The sequence below is a fragment of the Girardinichthys multiradiatus genome, chromosome 3 (genome assembly GCF_021462225.1).
Source record: "Girardinichthys multiradiatus isolate DD_20200921_A chromosome 3, DD_fGirMul_XY1, whole genome shotgun sequence".
Taxonomy (NCBI): domain Eukaryota; kingdom Metazoa; phylum Chordata; class Actinopteri; order Cyprinodontiformes; family Goodeidae; genus Girardinichthys; species Girardinichthys multiradiatus.
The window spans coordinates 4916650-4943581 of NC_061796.1; the positions used below are offsets into that span (position 1 = coordinate 4916650).

At 38.7% G+C, this 26932-nt stretch overlaps 1 protein-coding gene across 1 annotated transcript; it reads left to right on the forward strand.

Moving 5' to 3' along the window:
• Positions 1-2: 2 nt before the first annotated feature.
• Positions 3-25349, forward strand: c4b (complement 4B (Chido blood group)). Its single transcript, XM_047361546.1, has 41 exons — positions 3-99; positions 365-551; positions 637-817; positions 905-975; positions 1067-1155; positions 1263-1345; positions 1466-1553; positions 2305-2407; positions 2490-2622; positions 4664-4776; positions 4888-5046; positions 5130-5297; positions 6713-6904; positions 7209-7352; positions 7448-7571; positions 8374-8445; positions 8537-8752; positions 8857-8971; positions 9124-9194; positions 9289-9428; positions 9535-9750; positions 9865-9916; positions 10000-10089; positions 10170-10376; positions 12172-12247; positions 13087-13279; positions 13373-13468; positions 13895-14057; positions 15999-16174; positions 16329-16487; positions 16575-16634; positions 16710-16800; positions 16877-17048; positions 17939-18029; positions 18641-18715; positions 18790-18892; positions 18975-19064; positions 23652-23756; positions 24528-24611; positions 24712-24844; positions 24923-25349. Exons 1-41 carry the CDS (start codon positions 35-37, stop codon positions 25062-25064), a joined length of 5088 nt encoding a protein of 1695 aa, XP_047217502.1. The 5' UTR covers positions 3-34; the 3' UTR covers positions 25065-25349.
• The last annotated feature ends 1583 nt before the right edge of the window (positions 25350-26932 follow it).

Sequence of the window (26932 nt, forward strand, 5' to 3'; positions counted from 1 at the left end):
GTGTCAGAGCAGGCAGAGTAGCAGAAGCAGCAAAATGAAGTTTTGTCTTGTTTTTGTGCTTCTCCTGATCTCAGCTTTGAAGGACACATTGGGCACAAGGTAAATTAAGTAATAATTATCTATTTTTATGCAATATCTAACAACTGTTTGCCATTAATGTGAACACGATTGAGTAACATTTTAGCACCCTTTAAATTAATAGCCATTCCAAATACTTTTTTCCATAACATATTGTCTATAACCTAATAAATAATATATTAAAAAAATGCTATTTGCTGCTAATGCAATTGTTTGTCAGCATGCATGTAATGCAATGGATGCCATTAAGGGATAAAACAAAATCTAAACATCGATTTGTGCACAGATTCTTCATCTCAGCCCCCAATGTGTTTCACCTGGGTGTCAAGGAGAAAGTGTTTGTACAGATGGGAGGTCAATATCTCAACAAATTTGTTGATGTATACCTGGAAGGGTCTTTTGGGACACTTGTGTCTGCAAGGGAAACTACACGTTGTACAACAGAAGGGGAAATCAAAACAGTTGAACTAACGGTATGAACAATTCCTTGTGTTCAATATACATTCTGGAAACAAAAGAACTTGTATTTACCAAATGTGTTTCTTTGCATGTTTACAGATAAACAGAAACACATGGTTAGAAATCAAAAGAAGAAATATAAAAGCACCCCCCTACCTCAAACTTGTGGCAGAGGTCCAAGGTGAAAGAACTAGGAAAATAACAAATGTCCTGGTCTCAAACCACAGGGGATATATCTTCATACAGACTGATCAGCCAGTGTACAACCCAACACAGCAAGGTAAAAATGATGTTAACTACTTTGAATAAAAATTAATATTGTAGTGTCAAAAAGTTCAGCATTTTCGTTTTTGTCTTTTATTTTTAGTGAACTACAGGATTTTCACTCTTAATCACATGTTTAGGCCACATGAGGAAACTGTCTGCATATCAGTGTTTGTGAGTAGATTTATTTGGCTCTCTTCAAAGCTCAAAATAAATTCCACAATAAGTTTTTCATGCTCAAAATCATGGCTTTTGCCTGAAATAGAATGCTGCTGGAAGCAAAATAATGAAGACTCTGAGGACAGCAGAGGGTGGGATTTACCAAGGCCGTTTCCCAATACCAAGTATATCTGAGTATGTTTATATTACATATTCATATTTGTATTAATATTTGTAATATCTTGTAACTAACATGGAAACACAACCAACGGAGGTAATTAGAAGATGTTTTCTTCATATAGAATGGGCATTTTCAAGATCACGGCACACTATGAAGATGATGAAGCAAACGCTGCTGTGCGAGAGTTTAAAGTCAAAAAGTTTGGTAAGACAAATCTGATTTGCGACATTTAGTTTTTTGTTGAAATGCACAAATATATAAAACAAATATGTATGAAACAAAGAAAAACCCTCTGATCTATTATTGTTTTGCTCTATGTTATAGTTTTACCAAGTTTTGAAGTGACCATTGAAACAGAACGGCGTTACATTTTGTTGAATGATGAACAGTTTGACTTCACAATTTCAGCAATGTAAGTGTTAATTATGTTTAAGTGTTTTTCTTGTAAGTTATCTTTGAAAAAAAAGTTTTTTTATCAATAACATAGTGACCACAGCACACAGAATCTGACCTTTCGCCCACATTTCACCCTTCTGACCACTCCTTTGATCATTTTGGTCAAAGGAGCTTGGGGCAAACTTGGGGTCACGGAGGCAGCAATGGTAAGGGTTCATCCGTAAGCTCGTTCGAACCCCCGCTCTGTCTGTCTCAGTTGTTGGGTCCTTGGGCAAGACACTTCACCCTCCTTGCCTGCTTATGGTGGTCAGATGGCCCGGTGGTGCCAATTGTATGGCAGCCTCACTTGCCCCAGGCCAGCTGTGGCTACAATGTAGCTTACCACTGTGAGTGTGTCATTGTGTGATTGATTGTAGTGTAAAGTGCCTTGAGGTCTCTGGAGACTTGGTAAAGCCCTGTACAAGTGCAGATCATTTACCATTTTTAAAAGGCCTTCAAAGTGACCTTAGATGGAGCTCAAAATGTTTTCTTATCCCTCCAGAGATTCTCTCTCAGATTCAAGTCGGGACTCTGGCTGGGCCACTGCAAAAGATTAACATTACTTCCAGTTAAAAGAAACATGTAAATAAAATAAACATTACTTTATACCTAAATCTGCCAGGTGTATGAATAATTTAGCACTTTGAATGGTAGGCCTTTAATAGCATGTCTTTGGTACTTATGTTGCATTTTGTACATGTACAGACACTTTGTGCTATGTTTTCTAGGTATTCCTATGGTGAAAAAGTCAAGGGCGCTTATCACTGCCAGTTTGGTGTGAAAAAAGGTCTAGCACCTCACATTCTCAGTGGCCTGAGGCTGACTGGTTCGGTGAAGAAACAACTTATCTATTTACAATTTGTTGTTTAGTACATTCAAGATTTGGCATAATAAAAATTTATATTTTTTTCAGGTTGTGAATGGAAGAGCTACAGCCACTCTTCACTTTAATGATATTGATTGGAAACAGCTGAACCAAACCCTCTCTGACTTGCAGAAAAGTGGATCTCAGCTTTATGTGGGAGTATTTGTCACCAACATTCAAAGTAAAAGCACACTCAGTTTCCTACTTCTTACACTCCTCTCCCTGGTTCCAAATGTCTTATCAGTCCTATTATTGTGTAAGTAAAGAAGGGGAGGAAATGTACGGTAATCATTTTCATTTGCGATGAAGGAATAATTTCAAGAAATAATTTTAACTCAGTTTAGCTTGGCCAAGTTCATTTAATGTTCAATGTCTCAAAGACATTGTATAATCAATTACTGCAGCCAGGGTCTCAGAGTGAGAGTCATTAGTTGGGTCTTATTCTTGAAAATGCCACTACTGTCATAGTTGGAGTGGGTTTTACTGGACCAAATTGCAGTCAGGAGTTCAGGAGCCTGATGGTTAGTTGAATATTTAATGATTAAGAATGGGAACTTACAGGCCAGCTCAAAGAACAGAGGCATGGCAGCAGACATGGAGCAGGTATAAGCCAGGTAGCAAACAGGTTGGTTAACAAGATAAACCAGCAGAGAGCAATGACATCTAGAGAGTTTACTAGACCAATGAACCAGGGGAGCTAATCAGAATAAAATCAGAAGCAGCTGGTGGAAGGGAGACTGAAGGCAACTGAGGGAGAGTGACTAATTAACACAATGAGCAGGGAATGCTGGGAGGTAATAGAAAAGATCTAAGTGAACCGATACAAGAAAACAATGAGACTACAAAAATAACATGAACAGGGAGAAAACAGTAAGTACAAATAAACATCTAACATTGGAATCCAGAAGGAAGAAACATCTGAGCACCAGAATCTAATAAACCTGAATGAACTAAAGTATAGCAAATGAAGAACATGGGATTCCACCCCCTAAATAGTTGAGTAAATGAGCACATAAATTTCTATAATAATCATAGAATTGTTAATATAGAGATAAGATAAACTTTAAATTCCCCCTATGGGTACAGGTTTCAGCAGCAGGACAGGTTATAGGTGCTCTTCTGGTAAGGTAATTTTAAGAAGGATAAAAAAATTAAAAGAAATAGACTTTTTGAACAAATTGGAAAAGGTTGGAAAAAAGTATAGAAACAAATGTAGACTCTAGACAAGCTAAAGTGCAATAATCTAAACACTATATACATAGAAGGAAAATGTAAATGAGGTGAATAAGTGTTTACTGTATTGACAATGATAATGTCAGCAGACAAAGCCTAAATGGTCATCTACACCCACCTGTCTGTGGAGAAGCTCACTTGTGTGCTCCAGTCTCCTTTCTCACTTCATTTGCAGCAGGTACCAGCACTTCTCACATTCCGGGCACACACCAGCACATTGATTTGCTCGGCAATGCGCTGGCAAGTCTGCCTCTTTGTTCGCACCGTGATCCGGGGACAAAATTCACCCTTCAACACTGCTTTATTCTTCTTTATGACCTGCCAACAGCAGGCCCTGTTCCTTTGTCCAGTTTCGGTTTTCTCCACCTTTTTTTTCCTCACATTTCTTTTGGTTGTTAGCCAAATCAAACTACTTTATACAAGAAAAAAATCACAGTAAAATACTGACAGCTGAGTGTCCACATTAATTTCAAATAGATGAAGTGGGAAAACGACTAGCACATAAGGCTCAAACATGCTGTGTGACAATTCATTTAATTTAGCTGAGTTTTGTCATCATGACTTACACATTTCTTAATACAGTCTAAATTCAATGATTTTTGTTTTATTTTAGTTTTTTTGTAACAACCAATCTCAGCTCATAGAAGACAGCATCACACCTAGTAATGGGGTCAACCACACCTCCTTACTAAGTTTTTGTCCCGTCCTCGCTCAGAGTTGCTCTCAGCAACTACCTGGATCATCCTTAACCTAAGACTCCTTGGCAGGAATGTTTAGACCCCGAGCTTTTTTTTAATATGCAATATACAAAACTTGGAATTGGTGTTGGGAGTACTTTCTCTTTTTCAAGACTCGTTAATGCATTAAGTGAATCTGTTACGCTTTTCTCTGATACATGTTCATCCTGTTGATATACTGGAAATATCAGTCTGTACATTAGTGCAACTGCTTTAAAAAAGTAATATTGCTGTGTGTATTTATTTATCTAGATGGTGAAGTGCAACAGGGAGAAATTTACCTTCCCATCATTACCCATAAATACAGCATAGATCTTTCTCGAACTCGTTCACATTTTCTTCCTAAAGTTCCACTAGATGTGGTGGTAAGTCAGAGAGAAAAAAAAGGGTACAACTTTAATTACATTCCTCTTATGATCGTTCAGTTTTTTTCCTTTGATCCCTTATGATCATTCTAAAAGACCTTTCTGTTGTAGGCTGTTGTTCGTCACCCTGACGGGACACCAGCAGTTGGTGTGCCAGTAAATATTTCTGCAACCGCATCCAAAGTGGACTTTTGGCAAGGAACCACTAATCAGGACGGGGAAGTGTTTTCTGTCTTTAATGTTGTTTCTACCTCTCCAATTACAGTTGATGTTAGTATTTACAAACTCAGCTATATGTAGTATAACATTTATTGTAGTTAAGTTCCCACAGTTTTAGCCTCTGTCACTTGCAGGTTTCAGCAGATGGTCTTCAACGCAGAAAAACTTTAATATCTGCTTCATCACCCAGTGGAAGTTATCTTTACATAGGAATTACCCACAAGGTTTACCAGGTGGATGAATTCCTTCGTGTAACATTTACCACTATCAATGGACCAACTAATGGATACATTTATTACATGGTAAGAAATGTATATGCAGTTGAAATCAGATTTTGACATAAAGTAGATTTACGTGTAGATCTACGTGTAACCAATTTTCTCTGTATATGACAGCAAATCAGACTAAAGTTTTTCTGTTTTAGTTCACTTAGGATTAATAACATCATTACTCTTTAAAAAAAAACAAAAAAACAAAAGGGGGCAAGACTTAAAAAAAAAAAGTAATAATAAATTACTTTTTTCAAAGTACACTGAGATTACTATGCCTTTAAACAATCAGTTACTATGTTGACATGAACAAAATTTCATGATTGGATTCAAATAAATGAATCCGAAATTTCTGTTCATATGGGCGCAAATGTAAATAATCCGATCATGACGTGTGTTTACATGCACTACACTTAATCCAGAACAGAGGCACTTTGACATGCAGAGAGTTGTAGGATTTGCCTAAAATAAACTTCTGAGTTTAAATCCTACAACTCTCTGTAAAATTACTCTGAAAAAATAGTAAGGCCACTACAACAGAGAAGTATGCTTTAAAAAAATGTGAGTTTAATACTTGTGTGACGTCACATGGCAAAAGTCAAAAGAAATCCAGCAAGATTCTCAGGAACAGCATTCTCTCTTCAACTGAGTAAAAAGCTTCAAAAATAGTATATTCCTACACTTTTCAGGTCTAGGTATTGCTTAAAAATGACCCTGGCAGACTCACGTTCAGCAGGTTTAACCAGGGTAAGTCTGCATATAAACACAGATGTTCAGCAGATAAGCAGAACCAAACTGTCTAATGTCAAACTGTAGACTGCTATCTTCTACCGTAGCATTTTATCTCACTGAACATTTTCAATTTACTTATTTTAAACAGCTAAAATCAGTGAAAACTGACTGCATACAATTAACTGATTGTTAACTTTTGCGAAAATGTATTAACACTTTTGAGGAGCTCACAGTGGTATGAAAATAGTAGTTAATTTTAACCTTACCGTGTAGATGGTATCATGGGAAAAAAATTTTTTATGGAAACATTGAAGCCACATTCCAAGGGATGAGCAACAAAACTGAAGCTTGAATGCCAATGAAGGTTACAAATGGACAATGACCTTACACATTCCACCAAATTAGTTACAACGTGGCTTAAGGACAACTAGCTAATATTTTTGAGTGCCTTTCACAAATTCCTGATCTCAGGCCCTTAGAAAATACAGCTGAAAAAGTGCATGGGAGCAAGGCAGCCAACAAACCTGACTGAGTTCCATGAGTTCTGTCAGGAAGAATGGGCCAAACTTCCTGCCCATTCAAACAGTGAAAGGTTATGTGTATTTTTATACAATGAATTAAAACATCTGGTTTCAACTGTTTTCAAAATAACTGTATTTTAACATATTGGAGAAACATTTGGTGATGACTACTATTTTTGATTGCATGTTTTGTAGGTTTTGAACCGTGGGATGATAATAACAACACATTCGCTTCACATGGGTACAATAACTCGTGAAAATCTGCTGATAACAGCTGATATGGTTCCATCTTTCCGCCTGGTTGGTTACTATTACAGCAAAACAGGTGACATCATAGCTGACTCTGTGTGGGTCGATGTCAGGGATGAATGCAAATTAAAGGTCACGGTGAGTAATCACAACAGATAAGAGAGTCCAGTAACACAGCTAAACAAACAGAGCTTAACCTCAGGTCACTCCACTTCTGTGCATTTGCTTTTTTCTTCAGGCTGGACTATTGAGAAATTATATTATTGTTAAAATTATGGCTGACAGAAAGTTGTTGGAAGTTCACAAACTTAAAACTGCAATTTAACTTTATATGAGAACTTTATATGTATGTAAGTGTTACAAATATATTTCACGTTAGATTTTTAGGATGAATGCAAACTACTACTGAGAAGATATCTTTAATATCTTTACCTCACTTTAGGTCAAACATAAAGGACAGCCTACGCCAGGAAAACCAACTGAACTGGAAATAGATTTACACAAGCAAGAAGCTAAAGTGGCTTTGCTAGCTGTGGATAAGGCTTTCTATGGTCTCAAAGCTGATAATAAACTTACAGCCAAACAGGTAATACACTGCAGACATGCTTTTTTTTGTTTTGTTTCCTACATCATCGGAAATATTAGAAACAGAAATTCAAAATGCTTCACTTGTTTTTGCAGATATTTTCGACCATGACCTCATATGACCTTGGCTGTGCATACAGTGGAGGATCTGACACAGCAGCAGTGCTCGTGGATGCTGGCCTTGCTTTTGCTTCTCAGGCCAAGACCGAGTGGAGGAAAGGTGTAAAAGAAAATAATTTCATTCATTAAGTGATATTTTATATGTTGTTTCTCGCAATCTAAACTTGTGACTCTGAATACTCTAAGTCAATGAATTTCAATACTTGCTATTTTATATATACTTATATACCTACTTATGTCCAAAAAAATGAGTGTTAGGTTAATTGGTCTTTCTACAGTGCTCTTAGGTGTGAATGAGTGTGTGCATTGTTGTTTGTCCTGTTTGTGTGTTGCCCTGCAATTGGCTGGCGACCAGTCCAGGGTCTACCCCGCCTCCAGCCCATAGACTGCTGGAGATAGGCACCAGCTTCCCCACGACCCACTTTGGAAGAAGCAGTAGAAAATGACTGACTGACATACTTATATACTGCATGATTAGACTGAATTGACTTTGTAAAGTGCCTTGAGATGACGTGTTGTTAATTGGGGCTATATAAAGAAAATTGAATTGAATTGAGTTCAATATAGACATATGCACACACACACACAGACATATATATATGTATACATATATGTGTGTTGAGAGACAGGGGGGCATTAAAGGTAAGGTCACATGCATTTCATCATGCAAATCCAGTCAGCAACTTGGAATGTCCTACCGTTGTCTATCCCTGTCTGGTTACATACCAATGGTTGAAGTTCCCTCTGCTGTCTGTCCCTCATCAGATATATTTTGTTTAACTAATCTTTTAGCAATGCCTCACTTCAAACGTATTGAATAATTTGTATGAGTACAATTTTTCATTCATATTTTCTTTATTGAATTTTCTTTAACTCACGAATTTTCTTTAACTCACGTGCAGATTTTGGATGTAAATCAAAAAATGTAAGGTCAAGACGTTCAGTGGACCTTAATAAAGAAAAGATGAAATTGAGTAAGATTTCCGTCCCAGCATTTTTTGACCTTGATAAAATAATACCTAAAGTAACAATATAATAAATCATGTTTTTTTTTTTCTCTTCCAGAGCTAGAGTTTGAAGAAGCTGAACTGCAAAAATGTTGTATTCATGCATTTTCTCACATCCCAATGAGAGAAAATACATGCAAGACAAGATCAAACCGGGTCCGTCTAGTGAAAGGAAATCAGGCATGTGCGGATGCTTTCCTAAAGTGCTGCCTTGCAGCAGAGAAACTGAGACAAAAAAAGATGCTCGAGGATGCTCAGAGTGGACTTGGAAGGAGTAAGTTGATACAAATTAGCACCGTTTTGAATGACAGGAAGTGACAATGCTCAAATACAATTTAAATGGTTGATACAACTAATGTACCTTTTTTTTACTTTTAGCTGCAACAACAGCTGACATTGAAGAGTTTTTTTTTGAGACTAACGCTCAGTATATTAGACGATTTTTCCCCCCAAGCTTTGAATTCAAAGATTATTTGGTAAATGACAAAAAATGGTAAGAAGCTAATATTGCCAAAATGGTCAGTTTTGCTCTTTGTTCAGTGCAAACTAAACGTAAATGATATTATATTAAAAAAAAGTATAAAACATTTGTCAAACCAGTGTTACAAATGTGTTTTAAAATACATTCTATTGAAAACCTTTTAGGCACTATTTAATGCTCCCTGACTCTATCACCACATGGGAGATTCAAGTTGTCACTTTATCTCCAGAAACAGGTAAGAGTACAGAATATAAGAGGAAAACGTTGCTTGAGAATAATCTTTTAATAATTGCCAAAAATAACTCTTACCTTTGGCCTATTCCTTTCAGGTCTGTGTGTAGTTAAGCCACATGAGATCAGAGCTTTTAAGAAGTCATTTGTGTCTCTGAGGCTACCTTACTCCGTGAAAAGGTTTGAGCAACTGTCTATTGCACCCGTTATCTACAACCATGATGAGCGAGAGTTACGGGTAAATAAAATGTAGAGAAAAAATGTCTTGGAAAGCATTAACTGTTTATTCAAAATATTCTGAAAGAAATTCAAATTGCTATGTTTTAACCTTTGGATTTGTACAGGTGGCTGTACATATGGAACAAACCGAAGGAATTTGCTCCCCTGCTTCCGCCACCGCCCTTTCCTACAGGGAAATAACTGTAAAGAACCACTCTTCTCAGTTTGTTTCCTTTTCAGTTGTCCCCATGGTAGCTCGTTCATTACCTATTAAAATACGTCTCTTTGATGTTGAAAGGGAGATGGGAATAGATGCATTGGAGAAAGTCTTAAAAGTACAAGTAAGAGGCTGAGAGTTTTGTTCAACAATAATTTGTGGTATCATAGAACACAAGACAATGATGCCAGTGATACACACTGATAGAAATCTTTTTCTCTGCCCAATTTGGTTGAAGACTGAGGGAGCATTAAGGCGAGAGGAGAAAACTAATCTGGTTAATTTAGATGGTGAGTTTTTGTTATTCCTTAGTGATTCTTGCTTGGCTGTTGTAAACGTTTTCATTCTGAAGTAAACCTCTCTGACAAAATAGGACGGAGTTCACATACAATATATCTTGATGGGACATTGCCAGATGACACAGTCCCCGAGGCCAGTACCAATATATTTGTTTCAATGGAAGGTGGGTTGCTGTTCTGCTTGGACACAGAACTCTGCTCAGAAATAACATACATCTGAATCTTTCACCACTCTCATTCACAGGGAATGGATTTGGTGGTTCATTTGCAAAGAATCTTCTTTCCCCAGAAAAAGTTTTAAAACTTATCGAACTACCTACAGGGTGCTTGGAACAGACGATGCGAAAACTAGCACCGACAACCTTAGCCATCCGCTACCTTGACTTGGGTGGCCAGTGGTTTTACCTGGATTCTGGCGCCCGAGATGACGCTCTTGATAAAATTGAACATGGTAGGAAAACTCTACACCTGATATCTCTGTTTGTGATGAAACTGCCCTATTGCATCTGTTTTTGTATTTTTCAAAATGTTAAATCTTCTATTAACAAAATCTACAATACATTAAAAAGGAAATATAATGTCACTGGAAAAACTAATTACATTTACTTGTATGTGTAGAATACCTACTGTGCCTTGTAAAAGTATTAATTTTGTCCTCATATTTTCACATGGAGCTGGGTTTTCACTACGATTAGGTAATAGTAACACATGAATATACGTTGATCTAAACCATTTTACTGTGACCATGGCTATATGTTTAGGGGAATTTTCCTGCTGGAAGGTGAACATCTGGCCCACTATTGTCTGTCTGTCTCAAGTAATTTGCAGCCTGTTTCTTCTTGGCCTGTATTTAGCTCCATACATCTTCCTATCAACTGTGACCAGCTTCCCTTTCCTGCTAAAAAAAACTCCCTGTACATTGATACTACAACCACAATCTTTTATTGTGAATATCGTGTGTCAAGGGTTTTAGTTTCTCTGCACACATAGTATAAAGCATGTAGGCAAAAACGTTTAGTTTTGGTCCCATACAGAACACCCTGTTCCATATGTTTGTTGTGTTCCTTACATAAATTAATGCACACCTGCAAACAGACTTCAACGATTCAACAATCTTGATGGTCTTCTAATAAGGTCAGATGTGTTTAGTACACAAATAATAGCTTTCCTGTTGACAGATTCCACCACTTGAGCTGTGGATCCCCCAGGGCACTGTTCATTCCAACCCCCAAAAATAGAACATATAGCACAACTCCAAACCTACTGATACATGGCTGTCACTTTAAATCTACAGGATGGGCAAAGTGAGAACAATGGTACCTCTGGGGTATGAATACTTTGGCAAGGCACTGTATGGATGGGACCCCATACATACTAAAGAGGTGTTCAAATATTGAACCTTTACATTTCTGTGACAATTCTCAAAGTCTAATTTAACCCAATCACACAATATCCAATTCAATAAAATTATATAGCAATCACAAACATCACTTCTGGAAATGATAAAAAACACATTAGTAAAATATCGTCTAACTAGGAAGGACCAGGATGTTTACGTAAATGAACTAGTTAAACTTGGAAATATTACTAATAAGTTTGTTTTAATTATTTAATATTCTTTATTGAAGCTCTTTCCACCTTCTTAAAACTTTGAAATAAAGGTGTCCTTTATTGCAGTGGTGTACCTCCCTTATTGTTGTTCTCCGTGTGTGGACACAAAAAGAGGTCCTTGACCAACCTTGTTTGACACAATTCCACCATTTTATTGGTATTATTTCTTTTTTAATTATGGCTCTGACTGTAAATATGGGACACAATAGACAAGCTACTTTCCTTTAGCAACTTCTATGAAGATGAAGACATCTGCCACAATTGAATAGCAGGCTCATTAGTCCAAGCCACTTTGAAGACCAGCTGAGGCAAATAGGTCCCGCTGTTATCTCATTTTTACACTTCAGGGCAACTGGAGGTCAGAGGTCAGGGATTAAATATTAAATGGCCATAGACAGTCTAACCTAAAACTGTAAGGTATAAATAAAAAATGTTAGGCTTACATTTATGTTATCGTAATTGTTGGGGCTGCCATTTTTGATGGTGGCACCACTGAAAGGAATTTACTGGAATGAAATGCAAGTTTGTTTTAAGGTTTTTTGTTTTACACATCTTCATCAGGCTTTCCAATAAACATAAAGGGTTCAATGGCTTTACTTACTTATGTGCTACTTATATGGTCAAATCATTTTCAGGCTATATGAAGATTTTATCATATAAGAAACCCAATGGATCCTACGGAGCATGGAGGGATGTGTCATCAAGTAACTGGTGAGTAATTATCCTAAACCCTTTCCATGTATATGAAAATTACAAATTTTTTGACTATGATAAATAACTTTCAAGCTTTTTTTCATTTCTAGTGTAATATATATCCTGTGAATTCAACTGAAAATAAACCTAATCATTTAATCTTTAAAAAAAAGAAAATACAAAATCTGTAATAACATGGTGTGCACAACCTTGAACTAATATTTTGTTGAAGTCCCTTTCGCTTAAGTTTCAGGATTCAATCTTCTTAAATAGTTCCCATCAGCCTTGTGCATCTTTACTTGTTAATGCTAGCCCTCTGGGCCTTGCAAAAATTCTCCAGATTAGTCAGATTAGTCACTAGTACTATTTTGAATACATCTCATGTATTCAAAAGAGAGAGAGAGATGTATTTGTAAAAGGTCATGTGTACAGACCTTTTTAAGAGATCCTGCAGATTTTCTGTCAGATTATTTTCCATACTCTGTAAAGGCAAATCCGAAGACTACATTTAAAATTTCCATCTTTAACTTCAGCGTTCTATCTTGAAGGTATTGGGTAAAAATGGACAGATATTGGGCCTACTCACAGTTTTATCTACTCTGACATAAACTCAAGTTCTATTAGAAGAAAGAAACCACAGACCTTAACAACTGCTCCCAGAAGATTTTAGCCAGGCATGGACGTTTTCTTTAGAAGAAAATCTGTTTTCCAATGCACCTTCTTGTACAGGATAAATGCCATAAAGGGAGAAGTCTGAAACTATTCATCAGGGTCTCAGTTTTTTAGGTCTCCAAAACCTGGAATTTTAACAAGGGTGTCTAAGATTTTGAGAGCCACTTGTTACTCTTTTCCCAAAGGGTGACTGCTCTTGTAGTAAAGATTCTGTCAATGATTGCGGAGCGTCAAACAGCTGGTTCTGGAGAGCTCGGTCGACGTGTCAAAGTTGTACCAGAAGAAGAGATAAACCACCCGGTCAGTTACTTGCTGTCAGTACAGCAGAATGATGGCTCCTTCAGAGACCCTAATCCTATGTTACACAGAGGCGTCCTGGTAAGCTCTTTTGGAGTGTGCAAGTATATGACAAAACTTAAACAATTAAATAAAAAACAAGTTATGTGAAAGCTCTGTCATTGTTCTATGTAGAGAGGAAAAGACCAATATGCATCCATGACTGCCTTCATCACTCTTGCATTGAACCGGTCCCATCAATTTCTTACATCTGAAATGCAAAATGAAGTGGTGAGATTTTCACTGATTGCTTTGCTGGATTTGTGTTGATTTGTTTCCAGCATTAGTACTTTTTAGCAGTTACTGTATTAATCCAAAGCAATTTTCTGTCCTAATGTTTTGGCTCAAAGACTACTTTTTGGAGATCTCTTGATTATAATCAAAATTATTCTCAAATTTAAAATAGATCATACTTTAAATCTTGTTTTTTGACCTATTACAGGTTTGTCTGTTTTGCTTGACTGGATCTTTACTGATTTTTATCAAATAAGAAATAATTAAAATTTTGGCATACTTGAATTTAAGACACATTGCATGCTTTGTTAATATACTGGCGTTCGATACTTGTGGTTATTGCTTCACTTTAATTTTTTTAATTTGCATTTGTCAGTAACATTTTTGAAAAAAGAAATTAACCGCCTGTTTACTTTCTAACAGGAGACAAGCATATTAAGGGCAACAACGTATCTCCAGTCACAACTTGAAGAGCTGAGCCATACCTATGCGGTGGCTATTACAGCTTATTGCCTATCAGTTTCCCAGCTACTGGGGGAGGATCGAGTAAATGCATGGAATAAACTTCAATCAATGGTGACAACAGGCATGTCCAATCAAACTGATTGCCTCAGATTCATTGTTTGATATAAAATCTATCGTGCGTTTTTTTGGATAGCGACAACAAATGTGAGGCTAAAACAAGATGTGAAAAGAAACAATTTTTTTTTCATATTCTGACATGGGATCAGACTAAACTTTTCCTGTTTTAGGTCAGAATAGGAGAAAAGAGAGATAAGACACAGTATATTTTTATTACTGAAAGGAATGTCCAGTCAATATATTGTTCAGGAAAAAGACATATTCTATGTCCCAGAAGTGAACGTGTTTTTGTGAAAAATGTGCTTACCAAAACAAAATCAAAAGACCTTGTGAAGATTCTGGCTGAAGTGAAACAAGCCCGTTACCAGTTTGGGCTAAATGGCCACTCGGAGAGAAGAAGCCAGATTACAGATGTCACAAGGAAAGGACATTATGCTAAAATACTGCAGCAACATCTCAAGGCATAAACCAGGAAGTTAAAGCTTGGGGAGAAATAGATCTTCCAAATGGGCAATGACACTAAACCTGAAGACAAATTAGTTACAAAGAGGCTGTGGGATAGCAAAGAGTGTCCATCACAAAACTCTGATATTAGTAGTCAGAGCTGAAAATGTGTGTGAGCAAGGCAACCTAAAAACCTGACCAGTTCTGTCTGAAGGAATGGACCAACATTTCAGTAAGCTATAGTGAGAAACTTGGCAACGGCTTCACTTAATGTTCAACCCAAGTCATGCAGTTTAAAAGGTAATGCTAACAAATATTAGGGCAGTGTATAGAAACATCTAAATATGAATAAAGAAAAAAACATTTCTCATTATTCTGGAAATGCAAATAATTGGATCCTCACTAAGCTAAAACTGCTAAATTGTATTGAATTGATGTCAGACAGCATTAGAAAAAGGTTATATGTCCTTACATACAATGTATGTTTTGACGGTTTTCAACTGTATACAATCAAGAAAGAGGCATGATAAACATGTATTTATATTGATCCAATAGTTAAAATAAGACCTTACTAATTTTCTACATTGTCATTACAGCTCAGAACAAATTTGGTTTTGTTTAACAGATTTTGCAACAACTTTAAATTAATTTGTTTTTAGACCACACCATAGAGATTTGCCCAAGTGGGAGAGTCTACTTGTGTTTTTGCTCCTCCACTTTTTGACCCAAAGAGTCTTTTTTAATTTTATTAAAGTTTTTTTTTAACAACCAACCAAAAATGTATTATTATAAATAATTGCTGAGGTTAAGTCCCACCCTCCTTCACCTCTGAGTTGGTTAGGTCCAACTCACTTATACACCACCGTCTGATTTTGAAATAACAGTCACTTCACCTCAGTGTTATTTCTGCAGTCAGACAATTTTCCACCTGCACAGCTTTTCAAGTGTTATAACAGTCCTGCATCTCTCTCACTTACCATAAATCTGATAAAATATATTAGAAAGAATTTCATGCCATTGCAGGTAAAGGCTGTAGGTTGCTCATACCTGTAACTAATTGGTAACAGTGACACAGGAACACAAGCAAGGTCTTTTTGGAACAAACTCTGACTGTAAATCTTTCATATTGTCTTATTAATTAGCATTAACTAATACAGGATATTTCTTTTTTTTTTTTTTTTTCGGAGATTAAAACTCTCCACCACAATTTTAGAGTATTCTAGATCCACAAGCTACTAACAAACCATATGAGAGATGGAGTGCCAGAGCTAATGGTTCATATCTGGAGTCCTCATTTATGGTTCGGTGATGGAGGGCTCAGTATTTTCCAAAATTTCCTGCCCCATTTTATAACATACTCGGGTGCCCATGAGCCAGGAGGATACAAATTTCGCATGAAAAGTTCATATCAAACAAGTATTCACTGCAGAGTACTTCCTGGTATGCAGCGAAAATGTTATTCATTTGTTGTTGTTGTTTTTTTCTTCCACATTGTTATTAGACGAGAATAATTGCTACCTGTGGACAAATAGCACCACGACCACAGCCATCACAATTGAGACCACATCCTATGCTCTCCTAGCTGCAGTGAAAAATGGTGACAGCGAGTGGGCAAACCGTACAGCCTGCTGGTTGGTCAGTCAAGAAAACTATTTTGGGGGCCAACGATCATCTCAGGTAATTGCAATGTCTAACTGATTACAGCAACTTAAATCTAAACTATCCTCTTTTCTAGGAGACTGTCTCTTTTTTCCTAATTTTGTTAGTTTAATACAATATTTAGTAATAATCAGAAAATGCTAGACATGCTTCTGGTTTTCTTTCTGGCCAGGACACCATCATGGCACTGGAAGCCCTGTCAGAATATGAGCTAACAAAGAGTGTTAGTTCTGTCACAGATGTAACAGCAGAGTTTACAGTCCCAGGAAAGATTGAAATCATTAAGCTTGAACTGAAAAACAATAACGAGATAGTGGAAACAGACCTGCAGGTAATGAAGAGCGTGTGTGCACTACTAATAATGAGAAAACATGTCCTCCTGAAGTAATTGTTCTTTTCTTTTAACCTTTTTTGTCAGAAACTTACTGGGAAAAACATCACCATAGAGCTGAAAGGACAAGGAGATATCAAGCTGAAAGTGAGCTGCTTTCATTTCTCCTCTATTTTAAGACTGACACCTGAAATTTACAGTAAATCTCGTCCTATTTTGCAGACTGTAAAGGCTTATCATCTGTTGGACCCTGAAGATGATTGTTCCAAACTTAATATCAGTGTCAAAGTGGAGGGGAAAGTGATGTACACCGGTAAGCTTTTTAACAACAATAAAAAAACACAGACATCAATAAAACTGAATACTTACAGCCACCTCTGTGTTTGCAGCAAAGATCATAGATAATTATGAGTACTACGATGATTATGATGCTACTGTGGAAAAGCAGACACGTGTAGCACGGTCGGCGATTGAGCGTTTTGATGCTCTCACACGAAGCAGGAGAGATGTTGAAAATGACCTATATTCAGACAACATTGTTACTTATACTGTCTGTGTCAGGTTAGTTGACAATCCACTATACATGCTGTCCTTTGAAAATGTATTTGACTTCTTACAAATTGTTTTTTCGTCACACTCAAATGTTTTGAATCATCACAAAACTCTAGTAAATACAAAAAGCAGTTTTTAAAAGATGAATTTATTTATCAGGGAAAAAAGCTTTTCAAACCAGCCTTGGTAACCAAAGTAATTGTCCTCTAAACTCTTGGTGGCAACAAGTGCAATTAAACGTTTGCAACTGCTAGCAATAAGTCTTTTACATCGACGTGGAGGACATTTGTCCCAATTTTCTGGGCCAAAACATTTTAGTACAGTCATATTGGAAGGTTTAAAAAAATAATACCCTGTTTAGAGAACATGCCACGGCAGCTGGATCATATTTAAATCTGGACTTTGACTAGTCCACAAAATATTTTCTCAGAAGTCTTGGGGATCAAGATGTTTTTTTTAGCAAATGTGAGACCGAGCTTACAATTTTTTTCATCATCAGCTATTTTCACCATGGGTACCATTTTACCAGGGTGCTCCACCGCCTCTCTACCAGTGACTGCTGGAAATAGGCACAATCCTCCCATGCGACTTTGCAAGGATAAGCGGGTATAGACAAAGAATGGATGGGTGGACAGGGTGACAATTATGTATTCACAAATTGGGCCTTGTTGATGATGACGGCTTTTTTTTTTTACCTTTAATAAGTTAAATAATCATTTGAAAACTACATTTGTATTTACTCTGGTTGTCTTTGATGTTAACATTTGTTTGTTGATATTACATATTTAAGTGTTAGAAGAAAGAAAAAACTAAAATATTCTGTAAGGGGGCAAAAAGGTTTTCACAGAAAAGGTAAGACAGCAAAATTTGAGGAATTTCTTTGTTTTTCCTCTACATAGTTATAGACCAAACAGCCCTCTCACTGGAATGGGCATCGCAGACATCACATTACTTAGTGGATTTGAGGTGGAAGTCGAAGACCTGGAAAGGGTTTGTTGTTCTCTTTATTACCTCTTTAAATCTCATCTTCTGAAAGTGTAAAAGACTATTTTATATGTGGATCTAGCAGACATTTCTTAATAATTGTTTTAAGCTCCGATGCCTTCTCTTTTTTAAGTGTATGTGAACCTCTTCAATGTTAATAAACAGTGCTAAACTATACAAATCCGCTGGATAATGCCAATATTTTGAAGAACACTGATGTGGATAAGACAACATAATCAGGATTCATCACTAATTTATGGTAAAATTTAGCAATTAGAGGAAACGTCAGAAACCAATGTCTCAGTTAATACAATTGATTCCATAATTCCTCAGATTTTTTCAAAACTCAATCACAAGATTTTCCAAAGAGATGTCAAATCAAATGTGTTCAAAGTAATTCAGAGTTCAAACCAGTTTGACTGGTTTATCTGATTGTTTACTAATTTATCAAGCCTGGTAGAAAACTAAGTTTCCAAACCATTTATTGTTGTTTTATATTATGTATTTAAATTTTTATTTATTGCCAAGACAAAAAAAAATTACATCCAATAGGTTACCCCCAAGAAATGTCTTGTCTTGTGGTTTCTGAGATGATTCAATGTTTGTTTCCATCTCAGCTAAAACAGCCACCTGAGCAATACATTAACCATTATGAGATATCCCCTGGAAGAGTGCTGTTATACTTTAATGAGGTAAGGCTAAATTCAAGTTAAGATTAGGGTATTTTGTATGTCCAATATAACACTTTTTTCCTCTCTGTCTCCAGCTGTTTGAGACCGAAGAATGTGTGAGTTTCAGTGCTAATCAGACAGTACTAGTTGGCCTTTTACAACCTGCTCCAGCTGAATTCTATGATTACTATGAACCAAGTATATTATTCTTTTTTAATTTCAATTACCTCTCGCTTAATGTCCTCCATGTCAAATTTATGAGGAACTATTCTCTTTGCAGATGTAAAATGCACTGTGTTCTACTCGCCCCCACGAAGAAGCAAGTTGGTCTCCCAACTGTGTTCAGAAGATGTTTGCCAGTGTGCAGAAAGTAGGCACTCCATACCAAAAAATGTATACTTAGTGTCTGACAGTATTCATACTCATTTTACTTTTTTCCCATTTTAAAAACACAGACATAATGTATTTTATTTTAATTTTTATGTGATTGACCAACACAAAGTACTGCACAATTATAAAATGCAAGGAAAACGCTAAATAATTTAAACATTTTGACAACAAAAAAAAAAATCTGAAAAATGTGCCGTACATTTCTATTAATACCGGCCAAAGCCAATATGTTCTAGAACCACATTTCCCAGTCTACTTTGCAAATTAGTTTACACTCAGTAAGACAGGATGGAGAGTATCTGTGAACAGTAAGTTACATATCTTGCAAAAAACTCTCAGTAGGATTTAATACTGGTCTTTGACTGGGCCATGCCACCAAATGAAGATTGATCTAAACCACTGCACTGTAGAATGGGCTGAATGTTTAGGGCTGTTATCCTGCTGGCAGGTGAACCTCTGGCCCAGTTATAAGCCTTTTTGTAACATCTTAATCTATCTTCCGATCAACTCTGACCAGCATTCTTGTCTCCACAGAAAAGAAATGAAACCTGGATGGGCAGCATGATGTTGTCACCACCACATTTCATGGTGGGGATGGTGTGTTCAGTATTAGTTTCCCCTACACAGAGCATTTGGCCTTCTTCCACGGGTTTACTGTGTCACCTACATAACTTGTGGTAATCTGCATACAGGCCTTCGTATAGCTCTCTCTCAACATTGGCTTTCTTCCTCCATAAATGCCAGATTTGTGGAGTGCACAACTAATTCTTGTCCCATCATCAGTTTCTCCCACCTGAGCTGTGGATCTCCACAACCCGTCGTCGTCGTCATTTTCCGCTTATCCGGGACCCGGTCGCGGGGGCAGCAGACTCAGCCGAGACACCCAGACGTCCCTCTCTCCAGACACCTCCTCCAGCTCCTCCAGGGGGAGCCCAAGGCGTTCCCAGGCCAGCCGAGAGACATAGTCCTTCCAGCGTGTCCTGGGCCGTCCCCTGGGCCTCCTCCCAGTGGGACGTGCCTGGAACACCTCCCGAGGAAGGCGTCCAGGAGGCATCCGGTATAGATGCCCGAGCCACCTCAACTGGCTCCTCTCGATGTGGAGGAGCAGCGGCTCTACTCCGAGCCCCTCCCGGATGGCCGAGCTCCTCACCCTATTTCTAAGGGAGTGCCCGGCCACCCTACGGAGGAAGCTCATTTCAGCCGCTTGTATCCGGGATCTCGTTCTTTCGGTCAAGACCCAAAGTTCATGGCCATAGGTGAGGGTAGGAACGTAGACCGACCGGTAAATTGAGAGCTTTGCTTTTCGGCTCAGCTCTCTCTTCACCACAATGGACCGGCACAGTGCCCCCATTACTGTGGCAGCCGCACCGATCCGTCTGTCGATCTCCCGCTCCATTCTTCCCTCACTCGTGAACAAGACCCCGAGATACTTAAACTCCTCCACTTGAGGCAGGAACTCCCTTCCAACCTGAAGAGGACAAGCCACCCTTTTCCGGTTGAGAACCATGGCCTCGGACTTGGAGGAGCTGATCCTCATCTCAGCTGCTTCACACATGGCTGCGAACCGCCACAGCGCATGCTGTAGGTCTTGGCTAGAGGGGCCCAGCAGGACTACGTCCTAATAAAGGGCCCCAGATTCCATACTCCTGGAGCACCCCCCACAGGGCATCACGAGGGACACAGTTGAATGCTTTCTCCAGGTCCATAAAACACATGTGAACCGGTTGGGCAAACTCCCATGAACCCTCGAGCACCCTGTAGAGGGTATAGAGCTGGTCCAGTGTTCCACGGCCGGGACGAAAACCACACTGCTCCTCCTGAAGCCGAGGTTCGACTATCGGCCGGACTCTCCTCTCCAATACCCTGGCGTAGGCCTTACCAGGGAGGCTGAGGAGTGTGATCCACCTGTAGTTGGAACACACCCTCCGGTCCCCCCTTCTTATGAAGGGGGACCACCACCCCAGTCTGCCAGTCCAGAGGCACTGTCCCTGACCGCCACGCAATGTTGAAGAGGCGTGTCAACCATGGCAGCCCTACAACATCCAGAGACTTGAGGTACTCAGGGCGGATCTCATCCACCCCCGAAGCCTTGCTACCGCGGAGCTTTTTAACCACCTCGGTGACTTCAGCCTGGGTGATGAAAGAGTCCAACCCCGAGTCCCCAGCCTCTGTTTCCACCACGGAATGCGTGATGGCAGGATTGAGGAGATCCTCGATGTACTCCTTCCACTGCCCGATAATGTTCTCAGTCGAGGTCAGCAGTCTCCCACCCCCACTATAAACAGTGTTGGCGAAGCACTGCTTCCCCCTCCTGAGGCGCCGGTCGGTTTGCCAGAATTGCTTCGGGGCCAACCGGTAGTCCTTCTTCATGGCCTCACCGAACTCCTGCAAGGCCCGAGTTTTTGCCTCTGCCACAGCCCGGGCCGCGGCACGCTTGGCCTCACGGTACCCGTCAGCCGCCTCACGAGTCCCACAAGCCAACCACAGCCGATAGGACTCCTTCTTCAGCTTGACAGCATCCCTTACTGCCGGTGTCCACCACCGGGTACGGGGATTGCCGCCGCGACAGGCATCGCAGACCTTGCGGCCGCAGCTACGGGCAGCAGCATCGACAATAGATGTGGAGAACATGGTCCACTCGGACTCTATGTCTCCAACATCCCCCGGAATCTGGTCGAAGCTCTCCCGGAGGTGGGAGTTGAATACATCCCTGGCCGAGGGCTCCGCCAGGTGTTCCCAGCAGACCCTCACTATGCGCTTGGGCCTGCCAAGTCTGTCCGGCTTTCTCCTCCTCCAGCGGATCCAACTCACCACCGGGTGGTGATCAGTAGACAGCTCAGCCCCTCTCTTCACCCGAGTGTCCAAAACATGCGGCCGAAGGTCTGATGATACGACCACAAAGTCGATCATTGACCTCCTGCCTAGGGTGTCCTGGTGCCAAGTGCACTGATGGACATCCTTATGTTTGAACATGGTGTTTGTTATGGACAATCCGTGACTAGCACAGAAGTCCAATAACAAAACACCACTCGGATTCAGGTCGGGGAGGCTATTCCTCCCGATCACGCCTCCCCAGGCGTCACTGTCGTTCCCCACGTGGGCGTTGAAAGTCCCCCAGCAGAATAATGGAGTCCCCGGGAGGGGCACTATCCAGCACCCCCGACAGGGACACCAAGAAGGCCGGGTACTCTGCACTACCACTCGGCCCGTAGGCTGAAATGATAGTCAGAGACCTCTCCCCAACCCGAAGGCGCAGGGATACGACCCTCTCATCCACTGGGGTAAACCCCAACACAAGACGGCTGAGCTGGGGGGCAACAAGCAAACCCACACCAGCCCGCCGCCTCTCCCCGTGGGCCACTCCAGAGTAGAAGAGAGTCCAACCCCTCTCAAGGAGATGGTTTCCAGAGCCCACGCTGTGCTTGGAGGCGAGCCCGACTATTTCTAGTCGATATCTCTCGACCTCCTGCACAAGCTCAGGCTCCTTCACCCCCAGCGAGGTGATATTCCACGTCCTTAGAGCCAGCCTAAGCATCCGGGGATCGGGCCGCTGAGGTCTCCACCTTCGTCCACCACCCAATCCTCTTTGCATCTCCACAACCCCTCCAGAGTTAATGTGGGCATCTTGACCACTTCTCTGTTAATGCTCTCATCCTTTGACCTGTCATCTTAGGTGAACAGCCATCTCTTATTGGTGTTTGGATGTGCCATACTCGTTCTATTTCCAGATGATGGATTGAACAGTCCTTTGTGAGAAGTTTAAACCTTGGGATATTGTTTTATATTTCGTTTTTTATAAGGCTGCTGGTCTACTAATGTGGGCTAATCTCTGAGGTGTTCACAAAACAGCTGAATTTATCTTATGATTAAATTACCCACATGTGGGCTCTCTTTATTTATACAGTTGATGCAATTGGATGCATGGGATTTTTCTGCAATATTGACATAAAGGGGAATAAATAAAAATACATAAAAATATACAGTTTTATATATTTATTTCTAAGAGAATTTGAACATTTTTTATCTTTTTTTTAACCTCACAGTTATGTGCTACTTTGTGTTCACAAATCCTATGTAAAATACATAAACATTTGTGGTTGTAACTGGAGCAAATGAGGAATAGTTGAAGGTATAATTATATTTTTATATATAATCACCCTTTCAACCTATAATTGTTCACTTTTTCAAGTTTGTATTATATGACTAATGAATGTGGACTTTATTTAACAAACAAAAAATTGTATTCTGTACCCAAACACTGATTGCAGACTAAATGTTTTGCTCTTTCTAATGAATTTAGCTGTAGATTTTTGCAAGCATTTTCATTACAATTTATGGACAGCCAACCTGAGCTGAAAATGATCAGACAGCACATGTACAGACTCAAGTCCACAAACGCTTTTTTACATGTGAATCCATAGATTCACATTATCACCACATCTTTGCCTGTTTTTCTGTTTTGTACCCCCAACTTTGAGAAAGAAAAGTCATTTGGAGCCATACTAACTTCTGTTAAATATGTTTGTTTAATTTATGCATCAAAAATGACTCTTTATGCTTTCTTTAGGACCCTGTCATACAGTACAAGATACCTTCAAATCAAAACAAGGCAAAAGAATCGCAAAGAAAATTCGTGTAGATCACGCATGCTTCTTCCCCAGAGTGGATTATGGTCAGTAGACTACAAGACTTTATTATACTACAGAAATATAGTTGGCAAACAACTTCAAAAAACTGATGATGTGCTGCATTTGTAGAAAGAACTGTTTATTGTCTATTGTACTATTGAGAGTCACAATCCAATAAATAAACAAAAACCTGTCAAATAAATGTTTAATAATGTGCTACTTCAAATTAAACCATGACAAACATGGTAAGTTAAATAATATGTTTATAATTATTTTATTATGTCAGTTTATCACAAAATCCTTCATTAGAATTTGAATACATGTGTTCATCCAATGTAATTAGTACAGTTTTTAATTATTTTATGTTGTCTGTGCTACAATCCATCATAAAACTGTTTAAGCTGTTAGTAAAGCTCATCACATCTAACTGGTTAGCCTGTACAGCAACTCATCTGCAGAACAATGACATTGTGTATAACTCTGCAAACAGTGCCTACTGACTGTCATGGGTAAGGTTGAAAAATAAAAAAAAATCAAGATTTCTTGCAACAGAGTAGTATAAAATGATTATATAAATGATTAAATAATTATGCTTTTTACAAATAATAATCGCAAATATTAATGAATTAATTCTGCATTTTAATACAGGTACCATATTTTGTTTTTTTGACAATGTATTTCCCGATATATTTAATTTCTCATAAATAATTATCCTTTTATTGCCTGTTATGTATCGTGGCAGGTTTGGCCCTTGATGCATAACAGGCTAGGGTTCATATATGATTCAGATTTTTAAATGTTTGTTTGTATTCCAGCTTACATTTTGGAAGTCACGGAAGTTTCTCATAGGAGCAACTTTGAGCTGTACAAAACTAGAATCATTGAGACCCTCAAATTTCGTAAGTAACAAACCAACACTGACAGTGGAGGTTAAAGAACAGGCTTTTAAATTCTTTGTGTACATTTTTGTAATTATGATGGTAATTATTTGTCTACCAGATGGAGACCTCCACGTAATGGCCGGCAGTGTTCGAGTGTTTGCCAAAAGGCTTCAGTGCAAGGGGTGGTTAGACCTAGGAAGACAGTATCTGATTATGGGCAAAGATGGGTCCACTAAAGATGCAGATGGAAAGTAAGTAAAAACACTCTTATCAATAAAAATACCGTTTTAAACAGACTGAATTACATTGTCTTTTTTCTGTCTTTGTAGCATGCAGTACCTGTTGGAATCAAACACCTGGGTGGAAAAGAAGCCACAAGATACGGAATGTGAAAAATCTAGAAACAGTTATGGTTGTGCTCAGTTTAATGCATTTACTGAGGAATACAAAACCTATGGCTGCAAACAGTAAATCTGATTAACAAAAATGTTAACCTTCAAGGCAGTTCAGACATTATTATTGATGAATTGTTTTCTTTGTCTTTGTGATAACTTGCATAAAAATAAATGCATAATAATATATAATTTCACTATAGTCTGTCAGGAAAAAGCAGAAATAATCAGACCTTAAGCAAATGACTCTTTAGGCCAGACTACCACTGTATCATTTCTAGTTAACAGAGTCTTTCATTTGTGTATGTTGCACTTACAAGATATCTTACTGAAATAAACACTGCTTAATGTTTGTTGAAAAAAATGCCTTTTTGTGTTTATCATTGCTTGTACATGCCAAGACAAGCTAGGCCCCTGAATATTTTTACCCCTACTGCAAAATTGGGTTTATTACCTAAAAAGTCCAAATAGTGATTAAAATAAACACCTCACAATTGTTAAAAGAGTTTAATGAAACTGATCTTAAGTCAAATACCTGAGCTGTTGAGGGTGATGTTTTATTGCATGTAGAATTTATTTCAAGAGAAATTTGCTCAATTCGAGAGAACTGGCCAAATGTTTTCAAAAAGATAGGCCCTGGTTGGATGTTCCTAGATATACAAGTAAAAGAATAGTTCACAAGTTTTATGCTAAAAGAACATCAGCTACAAGCACAGTGGTGGCACAGGGGTAAAGCGTGAGACCCATGTACAGAGCCCTTAGTCCTCGACACATGCTGTTGTGGGTTCGAGTCCCAGCCCATTGATGTGTACTGCATGCCCCCCTTTTCTCTCTCCACGCAATCTCCTGACAGCTCACTTTCAAAAATAATTGAAACATTTTGTGCCTAAAAAAAAAAAAAAAAGAACAGAAGCTATGCCAGCAGATTGTGGCAGAAAGAGGAAGCAATGACTGGCACCAGATTCTTAATAATGCAGGTCGTCAAAAACCCACAGCTACTGCAAAAGCCGCTGCAACAATACTTGGTGGCAGCAGCCCCAGATGTTTCAGTTTCCACAGTAAGGCACATAAATGCTGAAGAATGAAGCATGTGCGGCAAAGAACACCATGCCTACAGGCTGCTTTAAGAGAGATGACAAGATGGATTCTGAGTGGAAGAGCAACACTTACTCTTCAGTTAAAAAACATTGATTGGAAACAAGTGATGAGCTCCATTTCTGAGGCTAGAAGGCCTCATAGTCATCACCCTAATCTTTAGCTCCCTCTATAGAAAGGTCTCTGACTGGGCCGTTCCAAAACATTGACATGATTCCTGTCAGAAAAAGCCTGTAAATCAAGAGAAGACTTTAAAACTAAGTCTGCCATTGGTTTAAATAAATCTAGGCTTCACGGTGCTAAGGTGGCAATCATAGTCACCTAACTTGAACTCTATTGATGATTTCTGGTGGAAATTGAAAATGGAGGTTGGGTTATGCAAACTGTACCACATTAATGAAATGGAGGCCTTTGTCAATCAGGGGTGCTGTGGTGAGTTAACACACATTAGACATTTTCTATTGAGAAGTGCTGGCCATTGGTCGGAAATAATGGGCTCACTTCACAAAAGGTCATAAGAACAACAGGATGATTTACTACGTACTAAAAATGCTTTGAATGAATAAGCTGATTCATTTGAAACTTCAGTGGATTTATGTAGTGGCATTATGTGTTGATTATAGATAAATGCTTATAATATTAGCTTAGTTGAACATTTTGATTTTTATATATTTTATTTTTTGCATATTTGCATTGAGGGCTGAATAACTTTGGGTTCAAATACTCACTCAAACTGAAACTTAACATTGAAACAGAAAAGTAGACGTGTTTTTTCATATTTCTCCCGGCAACATGATTCAGCTTTCCTGTGAAATACATTCATTTTTTTATGTTTTCTTTTGCTTTTACGGG

Coding starts and splice junctions, on each gene's coding strand:
- c4b (XM_047361546.1), top strand. CDS start 35: ATGAAGTTTTGTCTTGTTTTTGTGCTTCTCCTGATCTCAGCTTTGAAG. Junction 976..1,066: donor CTGTCTGCATATCAGTGTTT/GTGAGTAGATTT, acceptor TGCCTGAAATAG/AATGCTGCTGGAAGCAAAAT. Junction 13,280..13,372: donor TGTTACACAGAGGCGTCCTG/GTAAGCTCTTTT, acceptor TGTTCTATGTAG/AGAGGAAAAGACCAATATGC.